This window comes from Mixia osmundae, assembly GCF_000708205.1.
Source record: "Mixia osmundae IAM 14324 unplaced genomic scaffold scaffold_7, whole genome shotgun sequence".
NCBI classification, from domain to species: Eukaryota; Fungi; Basidiomycota; class Mixiomycetes; order Mixiales; family Mixiaceae; genus Mixia; species Mixia osmundae.
The window spans coordinates 829,511-843,379 of NW_014575557.1; the positions used below are offsets into that span (position 1 = coordinate 829,511).

The 13,869-nt window shown below is 54.6% G+C and overlaps 7 protein-coding genes across 7 annotated transcripts; 4 read left to right on the forward strand and 3 right to left on the reverse strand.

Annotated features, from left to right (window-relative positions):
* Positions 1-9: 9 nt before the first annotated feature.
* L969DRAFT_95671 (uncharacterized protein) lies at positions 10-1,698 on the forward strand (the record flags this gene model as incomplete). The annotated part of the gene is made up of 7 exons (XM_014711665.1): positions 10-26; positions 187-414; positions 466-652; positions 707-894; positions 945-1,374; positions 1,422-1,545; positions 1,598-1,698. 7 exons carry the CDS (start codon positions 10-12, stop codon positions 1,696-1,698), a joined length of 1,275 nt encoding a protein of 424 aa, XP_014567151.1.
* Positions 1,699-1,881: 183 nt separating this feature from the next.
* On the forward strand, positions 1,882-3,173 carry L969DRAFT_50778 (uncharacterized protein; the record flags this gene model as incomplete). Its single annotated transcript, XM_014711666.1, has 6 exons — positions 1,882-1,950; positions 2,004-2,110; positions 2,171-2,287; positions 2,343-2,451; positions 2,501-2,621; positions 2,677-3,173. 6 exons carry the CDS (start codon positions 1,882-1,884, stop codon positions 3,171-3,173), a joined length of 1,020 nt encoding a protein of 339 aa, XP_014567152.1.
* Positions 3,174-3,416: 243 nt separating this feature from the next.
* L969DRAFT_95673 (uncharacterized protein) lies at positions 3,417-3,760 on the reverse strand (the record flags this gene model as incomplete). The annotated part of the gene is made up of 2 exons (XM_014711667.1): positions 3,417-3,566; positions 3,623-3,760. 2 exons carry the CDS (start codon positions 3,758-3,760, stop codon positions 3,417-3,419), a joined length of 288 nt encoding a protein of 95 aa, XP_014567153.1.
* Positions 3,761-3,953: 193 nt separating this feature from the next.
* Positions 3,954-4,940, forward strand: L969DRAFT_64417 (uncharacterized protein). The gene is made up of 5 exons (XM_014711668.1): positions 3,954-4,140; positions 4,196-4,286; positions 4,343-4,503; positions 4,566-4,684; positions 4,737-4,940. The coding sequence occupies exons 1-5, from the start codon at positions 4,138-4,140 to the stop codon at positions 4,792-4,794; spliced, it is 432 nt and encodes a 143-aa protein (XP_014567154.1). The 5' UTR covers positions 3,954-4,137; the 3' UTR covers positions 4,795-4,940.
* A 175-nt stretch (positions 4,941-5,115) lies between these two features.
* L969DRAFT_50979 (uncharacterized protein) lies at positions 5,116-6,493 on the forward strand (the record flags this gene model as incomplete). Its single annotated transcript, XM_014711669.1, has 6 exons — positions 5,116-5,186; positions 5,242-5,256; positions 5,316-5,525; positions 5,590-5,698; positions 5,766-6,305; positions 6,356-6,493. 6 exons carry the CDS (start codon positions 5,116-5,118, stop codon positions 6,491-6,493), a joined length of 1,083 nt encoding a protein of 360 aa, XP_014567155.1.
* Positions 6,494-6,667: 174 nt separating this feature from the next.
* Positions 6,668-8,690, reverse strand: L969DRAFT_76895 (uncharacterized protein; the record flags this gene model as incomplete). The annotated part of the gene is made up of 5 exons (XM_014711670.1): positions 8,036-8,690; positions 7,866-7,985; positions 7,713-7,815; positions 7,269-7,662; positions 6,668-7,216 (listed from the first exon to the last, which is right to left on the reverse strand). The coding sequence occupies exons 1-5, from the start codon at positions 8,673-8,675 to the stop codon at positions 6,668-6,670; spliced, it is 1,806 nt and encodes a 601-aa protein (XP_014567156.1). The 5' UTR covers positions 8,676-8,690.
* A 2,246-nt stretch (positions 8,691-10,936) lies between these two features.
* On the reverse strand, positions 10,937-11,752 carry L969DRAFT_89052 (uncharacterized protein; the record flags this gene model as incomplete). The annotated part of the gene is made up of 1 exon (XM_014711671.1): positions 10,937-11,752. A coding segment is annotated over exon 1 (279 nt), but the record flags the coding sequence as incomplete, so codon positions are not given.
* Positions 11,753-13,869: the final 2,117 nt, after the last annotated feature.

Here is a 13,869-nt window from a genome sequence, read left to right on the forward strand (position 1 = left end):
ATCAAGAAGATGGCTTCCAAAGCGGTGTACGTCGACTGCTGTCATGTGCTCCCTCGCTGACGATGCCTTGCATATCTCGCTCACCGCTGGAATTGTCCACAAACTCGTCTCACGCTCGTCACGTTGCTCACATGGCGCACTCTCTTGCTTTCGCTCATCTCTCGCGATCGAACTGATACACGACAGTGTGCTCATCGGCGGACCGTCAAAGGGGACGCGCATGCGACCTCTTTCCCTCGATATACCCAAGCCACTCTTTCCCATTGCGGGCAGGCCCATCATCTGGCACGGAATCCAGGCGCTCAGTAAAGTGGAAGGCCTGAAGGAGGTCATTCTGATCGGGTTTTATGACAACGACGTCATCAATCCCTTCGTCAAAGAAGCAAACCGCGACTTTCCCTCGCTCAACATCAGGCAAGTCACCTCGGCCTCAGGTCATCGTGGCTGACACGCAGACACTGGCAGATACATGCGCGAGTATCAATCCCTGGGGACTGCAGGAGGCCTCTACCATTTCCGTGACCTGATTCTCAAGGGCAACCCTCAGCAAGTATTTGTGCTTCATGCGGATATCTGCTGCTCCTTTCCGCTAGCCGAGATCAAGGCGTTCCACGACCGTCATCGTGGTGTGGGCACCATCTTGGCCGTCAAAGTATGACAACATTGATCCTTTGCGCAGAAGCAGCTGACATCGGACGCATCACAGGTACCCAAAGAGACAGCTAACAAATACGGCTGTATCGTTATGAACCATGATACCAAGCAAGCTATACACTACGTCGAGAAGCCAGAGACTTTCATTTCTGACATCATCAATGGCGGTGTCTATCTCTTCGACCGCGCTATCTTTGACGAGATCAAGTCGGCCATGGATCTTCGCGTCAAGCAAGCAGCGTGCGTCATGCCCAGCCTCTTCGGCTCAAAGAGCTCACACTCGCATATAGAGAGGATCCGAGCAGCCTGGGCGACGAGGAGTCGGCAGACGAGCAGTTGCGGCTCGAGCAAGATGTAATCGCGCCGCTCGTCAGTCAGAAGAAGCTTTTTGTCTACGAGTCGCGCTCCTTCTGGCGCCAGATCAAGACTGCAGGCTCAGCGGTTCCTGCCAACACGCTGCTGCTCAATTCTTACAAGCACTCCAACCCAAAACTGCTCCGACAGCGCTCGCCGACCGTGATCACACGCCCGACGGCTGAGCAAACAGCGAGTGATCGTCGGCTGACAGCAGAGATTGTTGAACCCTGCTTTATCGACGAGACTGCTACGATCGATCCCACCGCCAAAGTAGGGCCCAACGTCAGCATTGGCGCCAATGTCAAGATCGGCTTCGGTGCACGGGTGAAGGATGCCATCATCCTGGACCGCACAGTGCTCGAGGTGCGCATGCTGAGTCATATGGATATCAATGACTGACAGGCGTGCAGGCCAATTCGATTGTGATGCACGCCATCGTATCTGAGAATTGCAGGATCGGTCAATGGGCGAGAGTCGAAGGACGCGTGCTGGTGAGCGACAGCGGCGCGGCAAGAGACAGTATCGCCATTCTCGGTACGCCCGTCTTTGCTCTTGTGGTGCTACGAATGACGTTTTACCCGCGCAGCCAAAGAAGTGACTGTCAAAAGGGAATGCTCCATTCGCAGCTGCATCGTCCTGCCTCAGAAGAGCTTGGATCGATCGTTTGCCGATCAGGTATTGCTATAAGTGCGGACAGCCAGCATGATGAACACGTAATGTCACGAGCAATGCATAGACCTCGAAGCCTTTCTCGAGCTCGCCACTCGAGATCTTGCCGCGCGCGACCTGGCGATGAATGTTCTTGTCTTGGAGCCGCGCCGAGCCAACGAAAGCAACTGTGTCGTGAGCAGCGTAGATCGTAAGCAGAAGATGGCAGACGAAGCGCAGGCTGCGGCTCCACCCAAGAAGCTTGTGAGACGCCGGCCAGCTCGTCAGCAGGTGATGAACACACTGGGCAGCTTGGCGAGGTCCTATGCTGACTTTGCCTGCAGGTCAAACCAGGACAGATCGAGAAGAAGCCTCTCGAACAGACTGGCAGCGTCTACAACATCTTCTACCACAAGTGGGCGGGCGGTGACAAGTACGACGAATACAATGCGTCAGTGGACCGTCATCTCGCCGACAAAGCAGCCATGGCTGACAAGGAATGATTGTGCAGCAAGGAAAAGTCCCAGACGAGATGCGTCATTGCAACAGATGCTGGCTACACTCGAGCAGATGGGGGACGCAACAATTACTGCTGTCTCTACTTTGCTCGAGGGTGCTGTCCGCTCGGGTAAGCCATTCGCGCAATGCTTGCAGACGGCAGAACTGGTCTGATGGCAATTCAGGTCCGAGTGCGAATTCCTCCACAGACTGCCCCTACCACAGCACAAATTACCAGACGCTTCCAGGGACTGCTTCGGCCGAGAGAAACATGCAGGCTATCGGGACGATATGGTCCGTGCATCGCTGATCATGACTTGACTCCGACTGACAGCAACTCTAGGGCGGCGTCGGCTCCTTCACTCGCCAGAACAGGACGCTCTACATCGGCAGAGTGACTATGACACGGAACACGGATGAGATCCTGGAGAAACACTTCAATGAATGGGGCGAGATCGAACGCAGTATGTTTCTTTGACATTGGCATTCTGGCCAGGCTGACAGCTCTACTTGCGCCAGTCAAAGTCTTACAAGGCAGAGGCGTCGGATTTGTCACTTTCGTGACGGAGATCGATGCTCAGTTTGCAAAAGAGGCAATGATGCACCAATCCCTCGATAATGACGAAGTTCTCAATGTTCGCTGGGCCACCGAAGATCCCAATCCGACTGCAAAAGTCATGGAGCACGCTCGGCTGAAAGTTTTGGGCGAGGAAGGCGTTCAAGCAAAGCTCACACCCGAATTTATCGAGTCTGTCAGGCAGCTCGATGAGCTCGAAGGAGTCGTCCCCCCTCGATCGCCGCCGCCGGAAGAGATCGAGCCAGTAAGCAAACGCATGCGCCTCGAGCCTCCGCCAACAGCAGAACTCATCGCGCCCGCTGCAAAGGACGGTCTACTATCTATGAATGCCTTGGCGAGCCTGAAATACGCCGCTTCGCTCAAAACCCAGGCAGCGAGCAAACCTCCGACTACGACAGGCCTCGGCGCTATCGCCGATTATGGCAGCGATAGTGATTGAAACCTTTTTTCAGCATGTTGTGAACTTTACAGATTGTATCAGCAAGCAGGCAGCGGGAATTGTATCAGCAAGCAGGCAGCAGGAATATCAATGCATCAAGGTCCCAAGTCTGATGATCAGATGACTTTGATATCGACTCCTGCAAACGTGGCGCTCTTGATGCCACTCGTGTTGCCGAGTCTGCCAGGTGCGACTACGGTGACCTTTGGTATGAGTCCATCATAACTGTAGTAGATCACGAAGCTAGCCGAGCCGACTGTCATGGCTGTCAGTCTGGTGATCGCATCGGTAGAGACACGGACAGTCATATTGGGTCATGTAGTCAGGCAAGTCGGCATCACGGGAAGGACCTCTGTAGGTGACGGCCGCGGGAGGCGAGTCCCAATACTTTGGCTAAGGCGAGAATTGCGTTCTCAGCTCTCGCAGGCGATCGGCATGGGCCAGCATACCAGATTGGTCTGAAGGCCGCATTCTAGCTTTGGGCTCGTATACGACTTGCCATCCTTGAACTGAACGATGAGCGATGCCTGGCCGGCCATGACGCAGGCGAGTGAAGCGAGAATGGCCCAGGCGGCGATGAGCTTCATGTTGACTTGTGTTTGGCGCTCGCAGCTGCTATTGATCAAGCGTCAAAAGGCACACTGTTCACTCCTGATGGACCTCGCGACGCAGAGTCTGAGTAGGAGGTTTGGGCTGCGAATGTAACCCTGGCACCAAGTACCCGCAACGATGTCGGTATTGTCTCACACCTGTCAACGCTCGTGTTTCGTCGTTGTTTCGAGTCAGAATGCGAGCGGTCCGCCTGCGCCATACGAGCAAGCAAAGCACGACTGGGAGTGAGGGCAGATCGCGCAGCCTGCTCGACGAGGATCAGACTGCGAGGGGGGTTTGAACCGTCGTCATTGGACGGCATCGATCGCGAACATTGCGCGCAAAGTTGTGGTTGACCGGTCGCTGTTCGTGGATGGCAAGTCGTTTAGTGTGCAGACGAGGATCGCTCTTTTGCTGACATCACAAGACAGTCTGCGCCTCGCATCATCGCACAGGTCGTCATCTTGGGCTCACAGATCGTCGGCAAAGCATTCGTGGCAGCATGGAAGCAGACCGTCGCCAGTGGGTTTGCAGAGCCCCTCGCAGTTCAGGATTGTGGTCTAACAGGGGATCTACAGATGCATCAGCGAGGGAAGCCGTCGGTGGAGCGACAGGCAGCAGTGCGGGAGGAGATGCGATCACTCGGCGGCATCGCATGTCATTGGACGAAGCTTGCAATATCCTCAACGTCAAATCGATCAAGTACGGAGATGACAGCTCGGTTTCACAGATGCTCAAAGTGAGCCTGCCTCCCAAACAGAAAGCAGCTCAGCAGGCGTTGGCTGACCCAAAGGTTGTCAGAATTATGAGCATCTTTTCAAGCAGAACGATCCCAAGGCGGGATCCAGCTTCTATCTGCAGTCAAAGATTGTCCGAGCCAAGCAAAGGATAGAAGGCGAGCTCATGGCCGAACGCGAAAGGTACGCTTCTGCTCATTAGCCAGAAACAAGCTCATCTGTGCACGTCCGGCAGGCTAAAGCAGACCATGGATGAGCCGACCCCTCCACCGCCGAATGCGCCGCCCAACTGACCTGGTACAGCGCCCTGGGATCTTTCGAACACCGCTCACGCAAGCCAAGACTGTCTTGATCTGCATGTACAACCTGTATGTGCAAATATGCAGAATACGCAGCATCGTCAAGTGTGACGCACGCTGTGCGCATGACTCGTCAACCCAGTCCCCTCGCATCTACACGCTGCAAACGGCTTGAGGGGCCGCAGCGTGTGGATTGCTGCCGAGATTGAAGCCGCGTAGATTGAGTCACGGGTGGCATCAGACCGGGCAAGGCGCGCGCCGGCTATTCGCGCATTCGAGCAGGAAGTTGCTGCAGTTGAGATAGCCCGGCAAGCAATGGCCGAGCTCACACCGTTCGGGTCGGCGCTAGCAGGAGCGTTTGGCGGTGTCATCTCAAACTCGATTGTGTGCGTGTCTCGCCTGCCCTGGCTATCATGCAGATGCTTATAGTCTTGCGAGCAGCTACCCTCTTGATACGTGCGTCGTTGTCTGACATAAGCACACTCACGCTCGCATACTGACATACGAGCGCACAGCGTCAAGACCCGCATCCAAGCAGATGCGAAGTCGACCGGCAGCACGGTACCGCCCCCGTCAGTCAAAAGAGACAATGCTCCCCGACGGTTGCACGGTCCAGTCAGGCCGGGCATGCGCCTCGTTTTCAAACAGATCCTCAAGGAGCAGGGCATCGAGGGTTTCTACAGAGGCTTCTCGGCCAGCATGCTCAACACGTTCAGCATGCAATTGTGCGTCTCTCGCGCCTTTGGCTTCAGTGGCCTGCAATTCGCTGACTGCTTAAGCGTTGTGCAGTGCATACTTTTACTGGTACACTCTCGTCAGACAGAGCTACGTCAAACGTATCTATCCCACTTTGCCAGGCACCCCCAACACGCCTCCGAAAGCACTCGGTACTGCGCAAGTCTCCTCTTTCTCGGCGACTCCTTTTCGCAGCAAGCTGATTGATGCTTTGATGGGACAGTACTGAGCTCACACTAGGTGCCATCGCTGGCGCTATCGCACAGCTCTTCACCATCCCAGTCTCAGTCATCGCAACACGACAACAGCTCGAAATCTTCAGCACCCACCGCACCTTACTCGAGACTGCCTCCGACATTCTCAAGGACGACGGCATATCAGGCCTATGGCGTGGACTCAAGCCCTCCCTCATTCTCACCGTCAATCCCGCTATAACCTACGGCATGTTTGCTCGCCTCAAAACGGCCCTTCTCGGACCAGATGGAAAGATGACACCAGGCAAAGCGTTCATCATTGGCGCGCTCAGCAAGACACTGGCGACCGTCGTCACCTTTCCCTACATCATGGCCAAAGTCAGGCTGCAGGCCAAGTATGACGATGATGGCGAGATTGCTACGCCGCCTCCCACACCACGCGGCGGCGCAGCCAGTCATCCGAGCTCAGCAGCCAAAGCATTGCAGAAGAGACAAAAGAAGAAGGACAGATATACTGGCGCTTTCGATGTTCTTGCGCAGACCTACAAGGCCAAAGGTCTCGCCGGATGGTATCAGGTCAATCTGAGCCTAGCCTCCACGGATCAAACGCTGACTTGTGGGCGCAGGGCATGCAAGCGCAAATTATCAAGGCAGTGCTCTCGCAGGCGCTGCTCTTTGGCATCAAAGACATGCTTGAAGCCTACACGATCGCCCTCCTTGCAGCGTATGGCCGCGTTCGGGGCCATCAGATTGGACTTGCATGACACAGATACCCCACGGAACTCGCTTAGAGATCTTTAGCTTGTTTGCATACCATGACGAGCTGCAAATGTACATCTCTAGATGCGAGCTGTGATTGTACCAGCTGAAATACAAGCGACCTACTCGACTTGCGAGGCGGTGGTGGCAACAACAAATGCGCTTGCCCCAGGTAGGGTCTATCGTCGATCCAAGACGCGAGGACGCATGCTTGCGACCTTGCCGCCAGAGTGTCTAGCCGAATCGAATCGCGGCGGCGCAGTCGAGAAGTCAGGAGGTCCTCTCGAACGATCGTCTCGATGAGAAGCCGCGCCCTGAGGATGATCATGCTGTCTGGCCATCTTGAACGGATTGCTCTGATACTTCTGCGGCAAGTAAGCGGGATGATGCTCGTGATCGGCACTCGCTTTGCGCTTGTGCGTCTCGTTGTGACCATTCGAGCTGCCAGCGTGCGACATGTTGCGGGAGGTGCCGGCATGCGAAGCCACCGAAGGCGTCCCACTACTTGGCGATGCGCCATTTATGGCAGCGCTGAGTGAGACATCTCGAGCGTAGAAAAGGACATAGGCTGTGCTCGACTGACGAGGCATGCGCTCAGACGGACTGACATGCGAGTCGTCCATACGATTCCATGAGCCGACCGAGTCGCGTACGTGAGCAATGTAATGGCCCGACTGAGGACCACCACCTGCATGATGGACGATGCCGTAAAGGCGATAACGCAGTCCCTGAATGCATGTGAGCACTTCAGCCCTACCAATGGTGATCATTAGGGCTCACCTTGCCGTGATCCTCGCTGGTATGTCTACCCAGATTGAGATCCTCATCGAATCCTATAGAGCGACCAATCTTTTTGCCGAGAGGTGTGAATCGTTTGAGGTGCAGCGTAAGGACCTGAGGAGGTGACTGGATGGTGTACTGCTTGGTCGCCTCTACCATCCTAGTGCATGCTTCGCACTTGTACTTGTTCTGACCTCGTAAATCGTCTGGCTGAAAGAACCGCCGGAGTGCATCCCGCAAATGGTCTAGGCCTTGTATGTCGAGCGACAGATCGAGGAAAGATTCGAATGTGTCCGAAGCATGACCACATTTGTTGCAGAGCACACGCGAGCGTAACTTGCCGCCGAAGATACGGTGAATCATCGTTGTGTCCCGCCTTGCCTTGAGCGCATCACTGCATTGCGGGACCGTGAGCGACGATTTATATGACATGATGCAACCTACGGGGGCACGCCGGCAAGCTCATGTTGCTGCATGCCATCAATCACGAAGCGCAAAAGCTCATGACTGTCCTCCTGTCGGCCTAGGCGGAAATGCTTGGCGATGCCTGTCACTGTTGTCAGGGGAAGAACAGACCATGAAAGCAAGTGCACGCACGTTTGAGATTGTCGGTGAAGCCTCTCGGCGTGAGTGGCGATCGAGACTGACCAAAGCAGCGATTGATGAGATCTTGCATGACACAGACGAGACAGAATTGAGAGCGTCCTGTGAGGTAACCTGTCATCACAATCAGGACGATGCTCATCTCATCAGGCGAAGGCCCCCACAAGTCCGTTCGCTGTGCCAGTGCGTGCCTGTGAGAGCAGAGACAAGTGGCGCGGTATGCACGAGGACCTGAAGTGCAGAGTTGAGAAAGCATGTGTTACCGACGTTGTTGAAACCTGGACCAACCCGAACTCGTCTCGGCCATGAGAGAGATATGCCACGAGCGATTTCGGGCGTCGACGCTACATTTCTCGCAGTTGCCGCAGGCGAACGGGGCTCAGGAGCTGAATATTGCAGCTTGACTTTCAGCGCGTGGCCATTGGTGAATGGTAGCTTGCTCGTGCTTGCGATAGGTCCTTCACTTGCGCATACATCTATTGCGCCTGCCGGAGGTCCGCTCTGGAGCTGGTCTGGCTTGCTGGCGGCGACAAATTGCACTCTGTCTTTGAGCAGCTGCTCGATCGTGCTTAATTGTCTGACCGGGTGGGCAGACATCAATTGAGATCCTGTCATGGGTGTGGACGGCGTGTCTTTTGGCTTGAGTGGGGACTTGACCGGCGAAGCCAGGAGAGCTCGTTGCGAATTTGCATCAACATGCTGAATCTTTGGCGTTGTCTCTGACGCCGGCAAGAGCGATCTTTTGCCATGCAAGTTGAACACACTCGATGTCTCGGACGTGTGCGCAAACACTACGCCTGCCATTGCGCGGCACAGCAGCAGTGACGCCCGCCTGATGGAGCTCTCGAGGACGCGCGATACCAACTTTTCGCGATCACGCTCACCGGTGCTCACCGCGCTCAGCTGGCAAGAGCAGCCTTCTCTCATGACTCTTCGGTGACCAATGAAGATCGTCGGCCTTCTCAGCGGCGGCAAGGACTCGTGCTTCAATCTTTGTCACTGCGTTGCACAAGGACATCAAGTCGTCTGTCTCGCTAGTCTTGCTCCACCCAAGGGCACAGGCGAGCGCTCAACCTTGACGAACATGATCGTAAGCTCAAGACTCGCACAGATGAGCTCGACTCGTACATGTATCAGACTGTGGGCCAGGATGCCATNGAGACCNTAGCNCAGGCCATGCAGCTGCCGCTNTATCGCCGCATCATCACCGGCAAGGCGCTGGTGCAAACGATGCANTATGGCTCAGAAGGTGCCACAAACGGAGACGAGACAGAAGATCTGTATGAGCTGCTGCAAAACGTCTTAGCAAGTGGTCTCACAGCGATTCGACCGTCCAGCTGAACGCGTACTGTAGAGGGAACATCCGGATGTGCGAGGGGTCTCAGTGGGCGCCATCCTGTCCAATTATCAGCGTATTCGCGTAGAGGATGTTTGCGCACGCCGCGGCTTGACTTCTCTGGCATACCTCTGGCAGCGAGACCAGAATGAGTTGCTTGATGAAATGGCACAAGCTGGTCTCGTGTCCGTCTTGATCAAAGTCGCAGGTGCCGGACTGCGCACGCGCCATCTCGGGCAAAGCGTGACCAGCTCACCAATGCGAGAAGAGCTGCGACGGTTGCACGCAAAGTATGAACTGCATCCATGCGGCGAAGGCGGCGAGTATGAAACTTTCACGCTTGATTGCAGTCNTTTCAAACAACGCATCGAGCTGTTCGTCTCTTATCCTCTGGCGGTAGGCAAGCTCACGTCATGTACAGTACAGAGACAGAGCTAGTGCTTAGCTCAGCCAGCGAAGACGANTTCTCAACGGTAGCTCATCTTCGGATCAAGCGAGCGAGACTGGTCGATAAGTCACCAGGCATCGAGACACTCACTGTGCCTCCGCTGCTTGACGAATACCATCTCGAGCTTTTGAGGCCATCAGGCGGCTCCTCGATGCCGCTCCCGTCAAGCATGCGAGACGCGATGCAGTCGGCTTTTGCCCCACCGCCTGCCGATACAAAGACGTGGCGAGTCTTATGCGATCTCACTAGCCCATGCGAAGGCGTGACTGCACAAGCTCGAGACTGTCTGCAGCGGCTTGCAGGTACGCTGAAGCAGTGCTGAGAGTATTGAGCTGACATGCACTGACAGCGCAAGCGAATGAACATATCGTCAGGCTGGTGCATCTCGATGTCCACCTGGCCGATATGACAGACTTTGCTTCCATGAATGCGGTGTATCGAGACTTCTTTCGACACTCGCCGCCCACTCGAGCTTGTATCGCGCTGGATCTGCCGGGAAGTTGTCGCATCCGTATTACTGGCGTTGGTGTCCCAGCTGCAGCGACTGTCGAGATTCTACATGTTCAAAGCCTGAGCTATTGGGCGCCTGCCAATATTGGACCTTATGCCCAAGCAGTAGCATGCGGCTCGCAGCTGTTCGTTGCCGGCGCCATTGGCATGCGACCTGCTGATCTGTCAATCGCTGAATCTACTTTATCCGCTGCGTCCGGAGCTATCGATGCGAGCCGACTCGGTGCTGTTCTCGCGTCTCAGCATGTCGAGCGTATAGTCGCCGCTGCCAGTACTCGCCCAAAACGCATTCAAAGCTGCATATGCTGGCTCAACGGGACGTCAGTCGACGGTATCGAGAGCAGCATCTACCGACGCGGCATGCATCAATGGCAAAGCAGCGTCNCCGCTTGTCTGTTCCTCGTCGCTGCCGGCTTGCCGAAAGACGCTTGCGTCGAGTACCAGACGACTTGGCATCTTATGTCAGCATCGAGCGAGGNNAGTGATGGAACAGATCTGGGGAGTCACTGTGGCTTATACGCCTATGAGACCCTGCCTCATACCCCGCCAGAGATCCACGGCTCCGACTGGACTCGTGTCTATCACACCGCCAAAGCCAAGCCGACCGATGCGTGGCTTCACAAGCTTGGCGGCAACGAAGTCAGCGTCATCGAGGTAAGAGGGATTGCTACTTTTGTTAGTCAATGCTTCAGCGAATGCGAGCTTGTTGTGATGCCAATACAATTCAGCTCAGTGTGATCATTCAGAGGGGATCATGAGACTGCAAAGACTTGTCANGCGATAAGATAATCTAGATGCATTAGAGNGTAAGCGCTGAGAAATGCCAAGATCGCTTGTATAAATGCTGTCAGATGGCGGCTAGGTTGCTGTTGAGCCACGAGCTAAATCCGGCGAGCGAGCAAGCCTCCAAGGCTGGCCACATACGGTGGAGCACTTGTCGCAGGCAGATACTCTTCGTTCGCTGCGCATACCTCCTCTGAAGTTATCCATCGCTGATAGGTTGCAGAGCTACCTCCGGACTCCAGTGTTCATAGGCAAAGCAAGATCCAGAGGCGGTTGTCGTCTTCTTGCTGACCAGCTTCTCGTCTGAACGACCGAGCGCGCCTCAACTTGACGGCCGCGAGCACAGCAGGTCAAATCTCGTCGGCTTACGCTCGTCCGCTTGTGTCACNTCACGCGCAATTCCCCATCAGACGACAGTTCACNACCCCTGCCTANNGGCCGCGGTCCCGGGCATGTTCCCAATTAGAGCGTCTGAAGCGGCTGTTGTCTTCTTGTTGGCCACGATTCTCGCCTCGACGAGTGAAGGCGCCTCTCCCCGATATTCGTTAGCGTCTTCAACAGTTCCAAAAGGATTATTGGCAGTTGCTCTCTCGCTGCTAGTCGCGTAGAAAAGGAGCTCCTCATCGAAAACGACCATTTTGCGAGAATGGCCTCGAGCTAGCTCCAGATCATCACAGCTTTCGCAAAGGGTCTGAACGGGCATGTCGATNTTGTTTCTTGGTCGCCAGAGCGTCGTTGACGAGCGAGCAGGCCTCCAAATGACAGCGTGGAGCAACCACGACTAGCCAAATGTTGNCGNCCAAGACTCTTCGTTCGCTGCATCTCCCTGCATAGACTACCCGTCCTCGAGCATGCTGATCTCTGAGTGCTATCAAGTATCCTCGCAAGACAGTGGCGGACTTTGTTGTCGTGCTGGTCGAGACTGGCGCGCGAGGGAGAAAAAGCACAGACGTGCTGATTATTTCTGCTCGGGCGAGTTCGGTGATCTGCGCGCCTTGTCCGATTGATCACGCGCCTGCAGATCTGCAGCCAATGGAGTCGTCTAGCATCATAGCCTTCACGTCTCTCCACAAGCTCGGCCAGTGTCGTATGCTAGCTCCAAGCTGATGGCGAGACTGACGATCATGCCGACACCGTATGCCTTTGGCGNTTCTCACGACAGTCTGGCGTATACCGTCCAGGGCCTTGCGCTACTTGTCTCGTACTTATCGGCAATCATATTTGATCCTTCAGTGTCATCTCTGCCATTTGATGTGCATGATGAGCCTCAATGCATGCTTTTTGATTTCTCTGCGACTACTCCCGTCTTTGCATTCGCTGCTCGACATGTCCCAGCCACGCGCTATCACCACTTGTTGGTCAGAAAAGAGCAATCCGGACTCAGCCACCATCANACCTTTCGCGCGAGTGGNGTGGAGACTGCAAGCTGACAGNTCACGCTGTCATCATCGTCAAGCGGATGCACACTAAGCGAATCTATCACATCGATCTGTTTGCTGGCGCATGTGATTTTCATTGATACATGTCCCTCTCTTCGTGCACATCATACGAGCAGCTCAAGCTGAATGTCATCCGCTGCAAGCAACTGAAGACTCTGATCTCATCGATTCCCCCGATGGTACTTTGAAACCGAACGGCACCAAGGATTTTGAATCTGTCCTATAACAATCCAGCAACAAGTGAGCACCTTCATCGAAGACAAAGGAACGTCCGAAGAAGTGACAGCAGTGGCCGAGACAAGTAGCCGGACCTGAAGACTATCCCGCTGATAATTCCAAGTGCACAGTAAAGATATGGTGAAAGATGATCACACGCACCAAGCCGTCTGTCAGCCGTACACCTCGCCGTGTCACATATTGGACACTGTGTCAGGCCTGNNNTTGAGTCTGTAAAGCTAGTGGCGATCTATTGCTTGCAATGATCTGATGAAACATATCACCTGCATGAGCCCACTCAACGCAGCGATGACCATCATGTCAACATTNAANACGCATCTCAGCAGCGGGAAATCATCCACTGCTGTCGACGTCCGCGCGAGCAATCAATCCATCAGTCGTCCGCTAGATATCATCCTGGAGACTATTGATGTATGGTACCGTCTCAAGGCACGACCTCCGCTCTGGTATTGCGAGTGAAGATACTCCAGTGTGCTCTGAAGCACAATCTCATGGATGTCACTTGTGTTAGGGCGCAGGCTGACTCTCCGTCCCTTTGAACCGTCGTAATTGGTGCAGGGAGGCCAGACGATCTCTCAAAATGCAAGTTATGTCGCGTTACAGTGATGGCGACTGGATGTCGTCCCGATGAAATGCAGCAATACGACAAAGTAAAGAGTATGAGGATCTCCGCTAAAGTCGCTGTGGTCAAGCGAATGTCCTGCCAACGCGCCTAGATAAATCACGCCAATCAGATACACGGGTGATTAATAACTTTCCCATGAATTACGCAATATTGAGTTTTGGCAAAGCAGATTGAAGAAATCCCCTGGCATTTCACTACTCGACAATGGCAGAGCGGCGCTATCCTTCCTGATCGTCGACATAAATCATCAAGATTACTCGCCCCCCTGCTATAGCTTCCTTTCGCAATTTCTCGCTCAGTCGTCCAGTCCGATCATGTATCGTCGAGTAACGCATATCTTGCAAAGTCCAGTCGACACGACTGCCACGAGCTGCCAAATCAGGCCAAGTCGCGTCGCTCATCTTCCTTCATGCCGCCGACAGCAGCTGTAGACACCGCAAGCTACTGTCACTGATTCCACGCTCAGACATGGTCAGATCATGCATCACCACGCCGATAGTCAGAGAGCGTGGGACACTAGCCAGCAATCAATTTTCACTGGCGACTAGCTACGAGGCAATACGTCAGGCTAAAGGAGTGTCAGCAAGACGATCTCATCTACCGCAGTGAGAACAGCAGCG

Bases quoted from the DNA above. Each gene is read 5' to 3' on its own strand.
- L969DRAFT_64417 (XM_014711668.1), top strand. The intron at 4,287-4,342 runs GTGGGTTTGCAG...GGGGATCTACAG, and splicing joins ATGGAAGCAGACCGTCGCCA to ATGCATCAGCGAGGGAAGCC. The intron at 4,504-4,565 runs GTGAGCCTGCCT...AAAGGTTGTCAG, and splicing joins CGGTTTCACAGATGCTCAAA to AATTATGAGCATCTTTTCAA.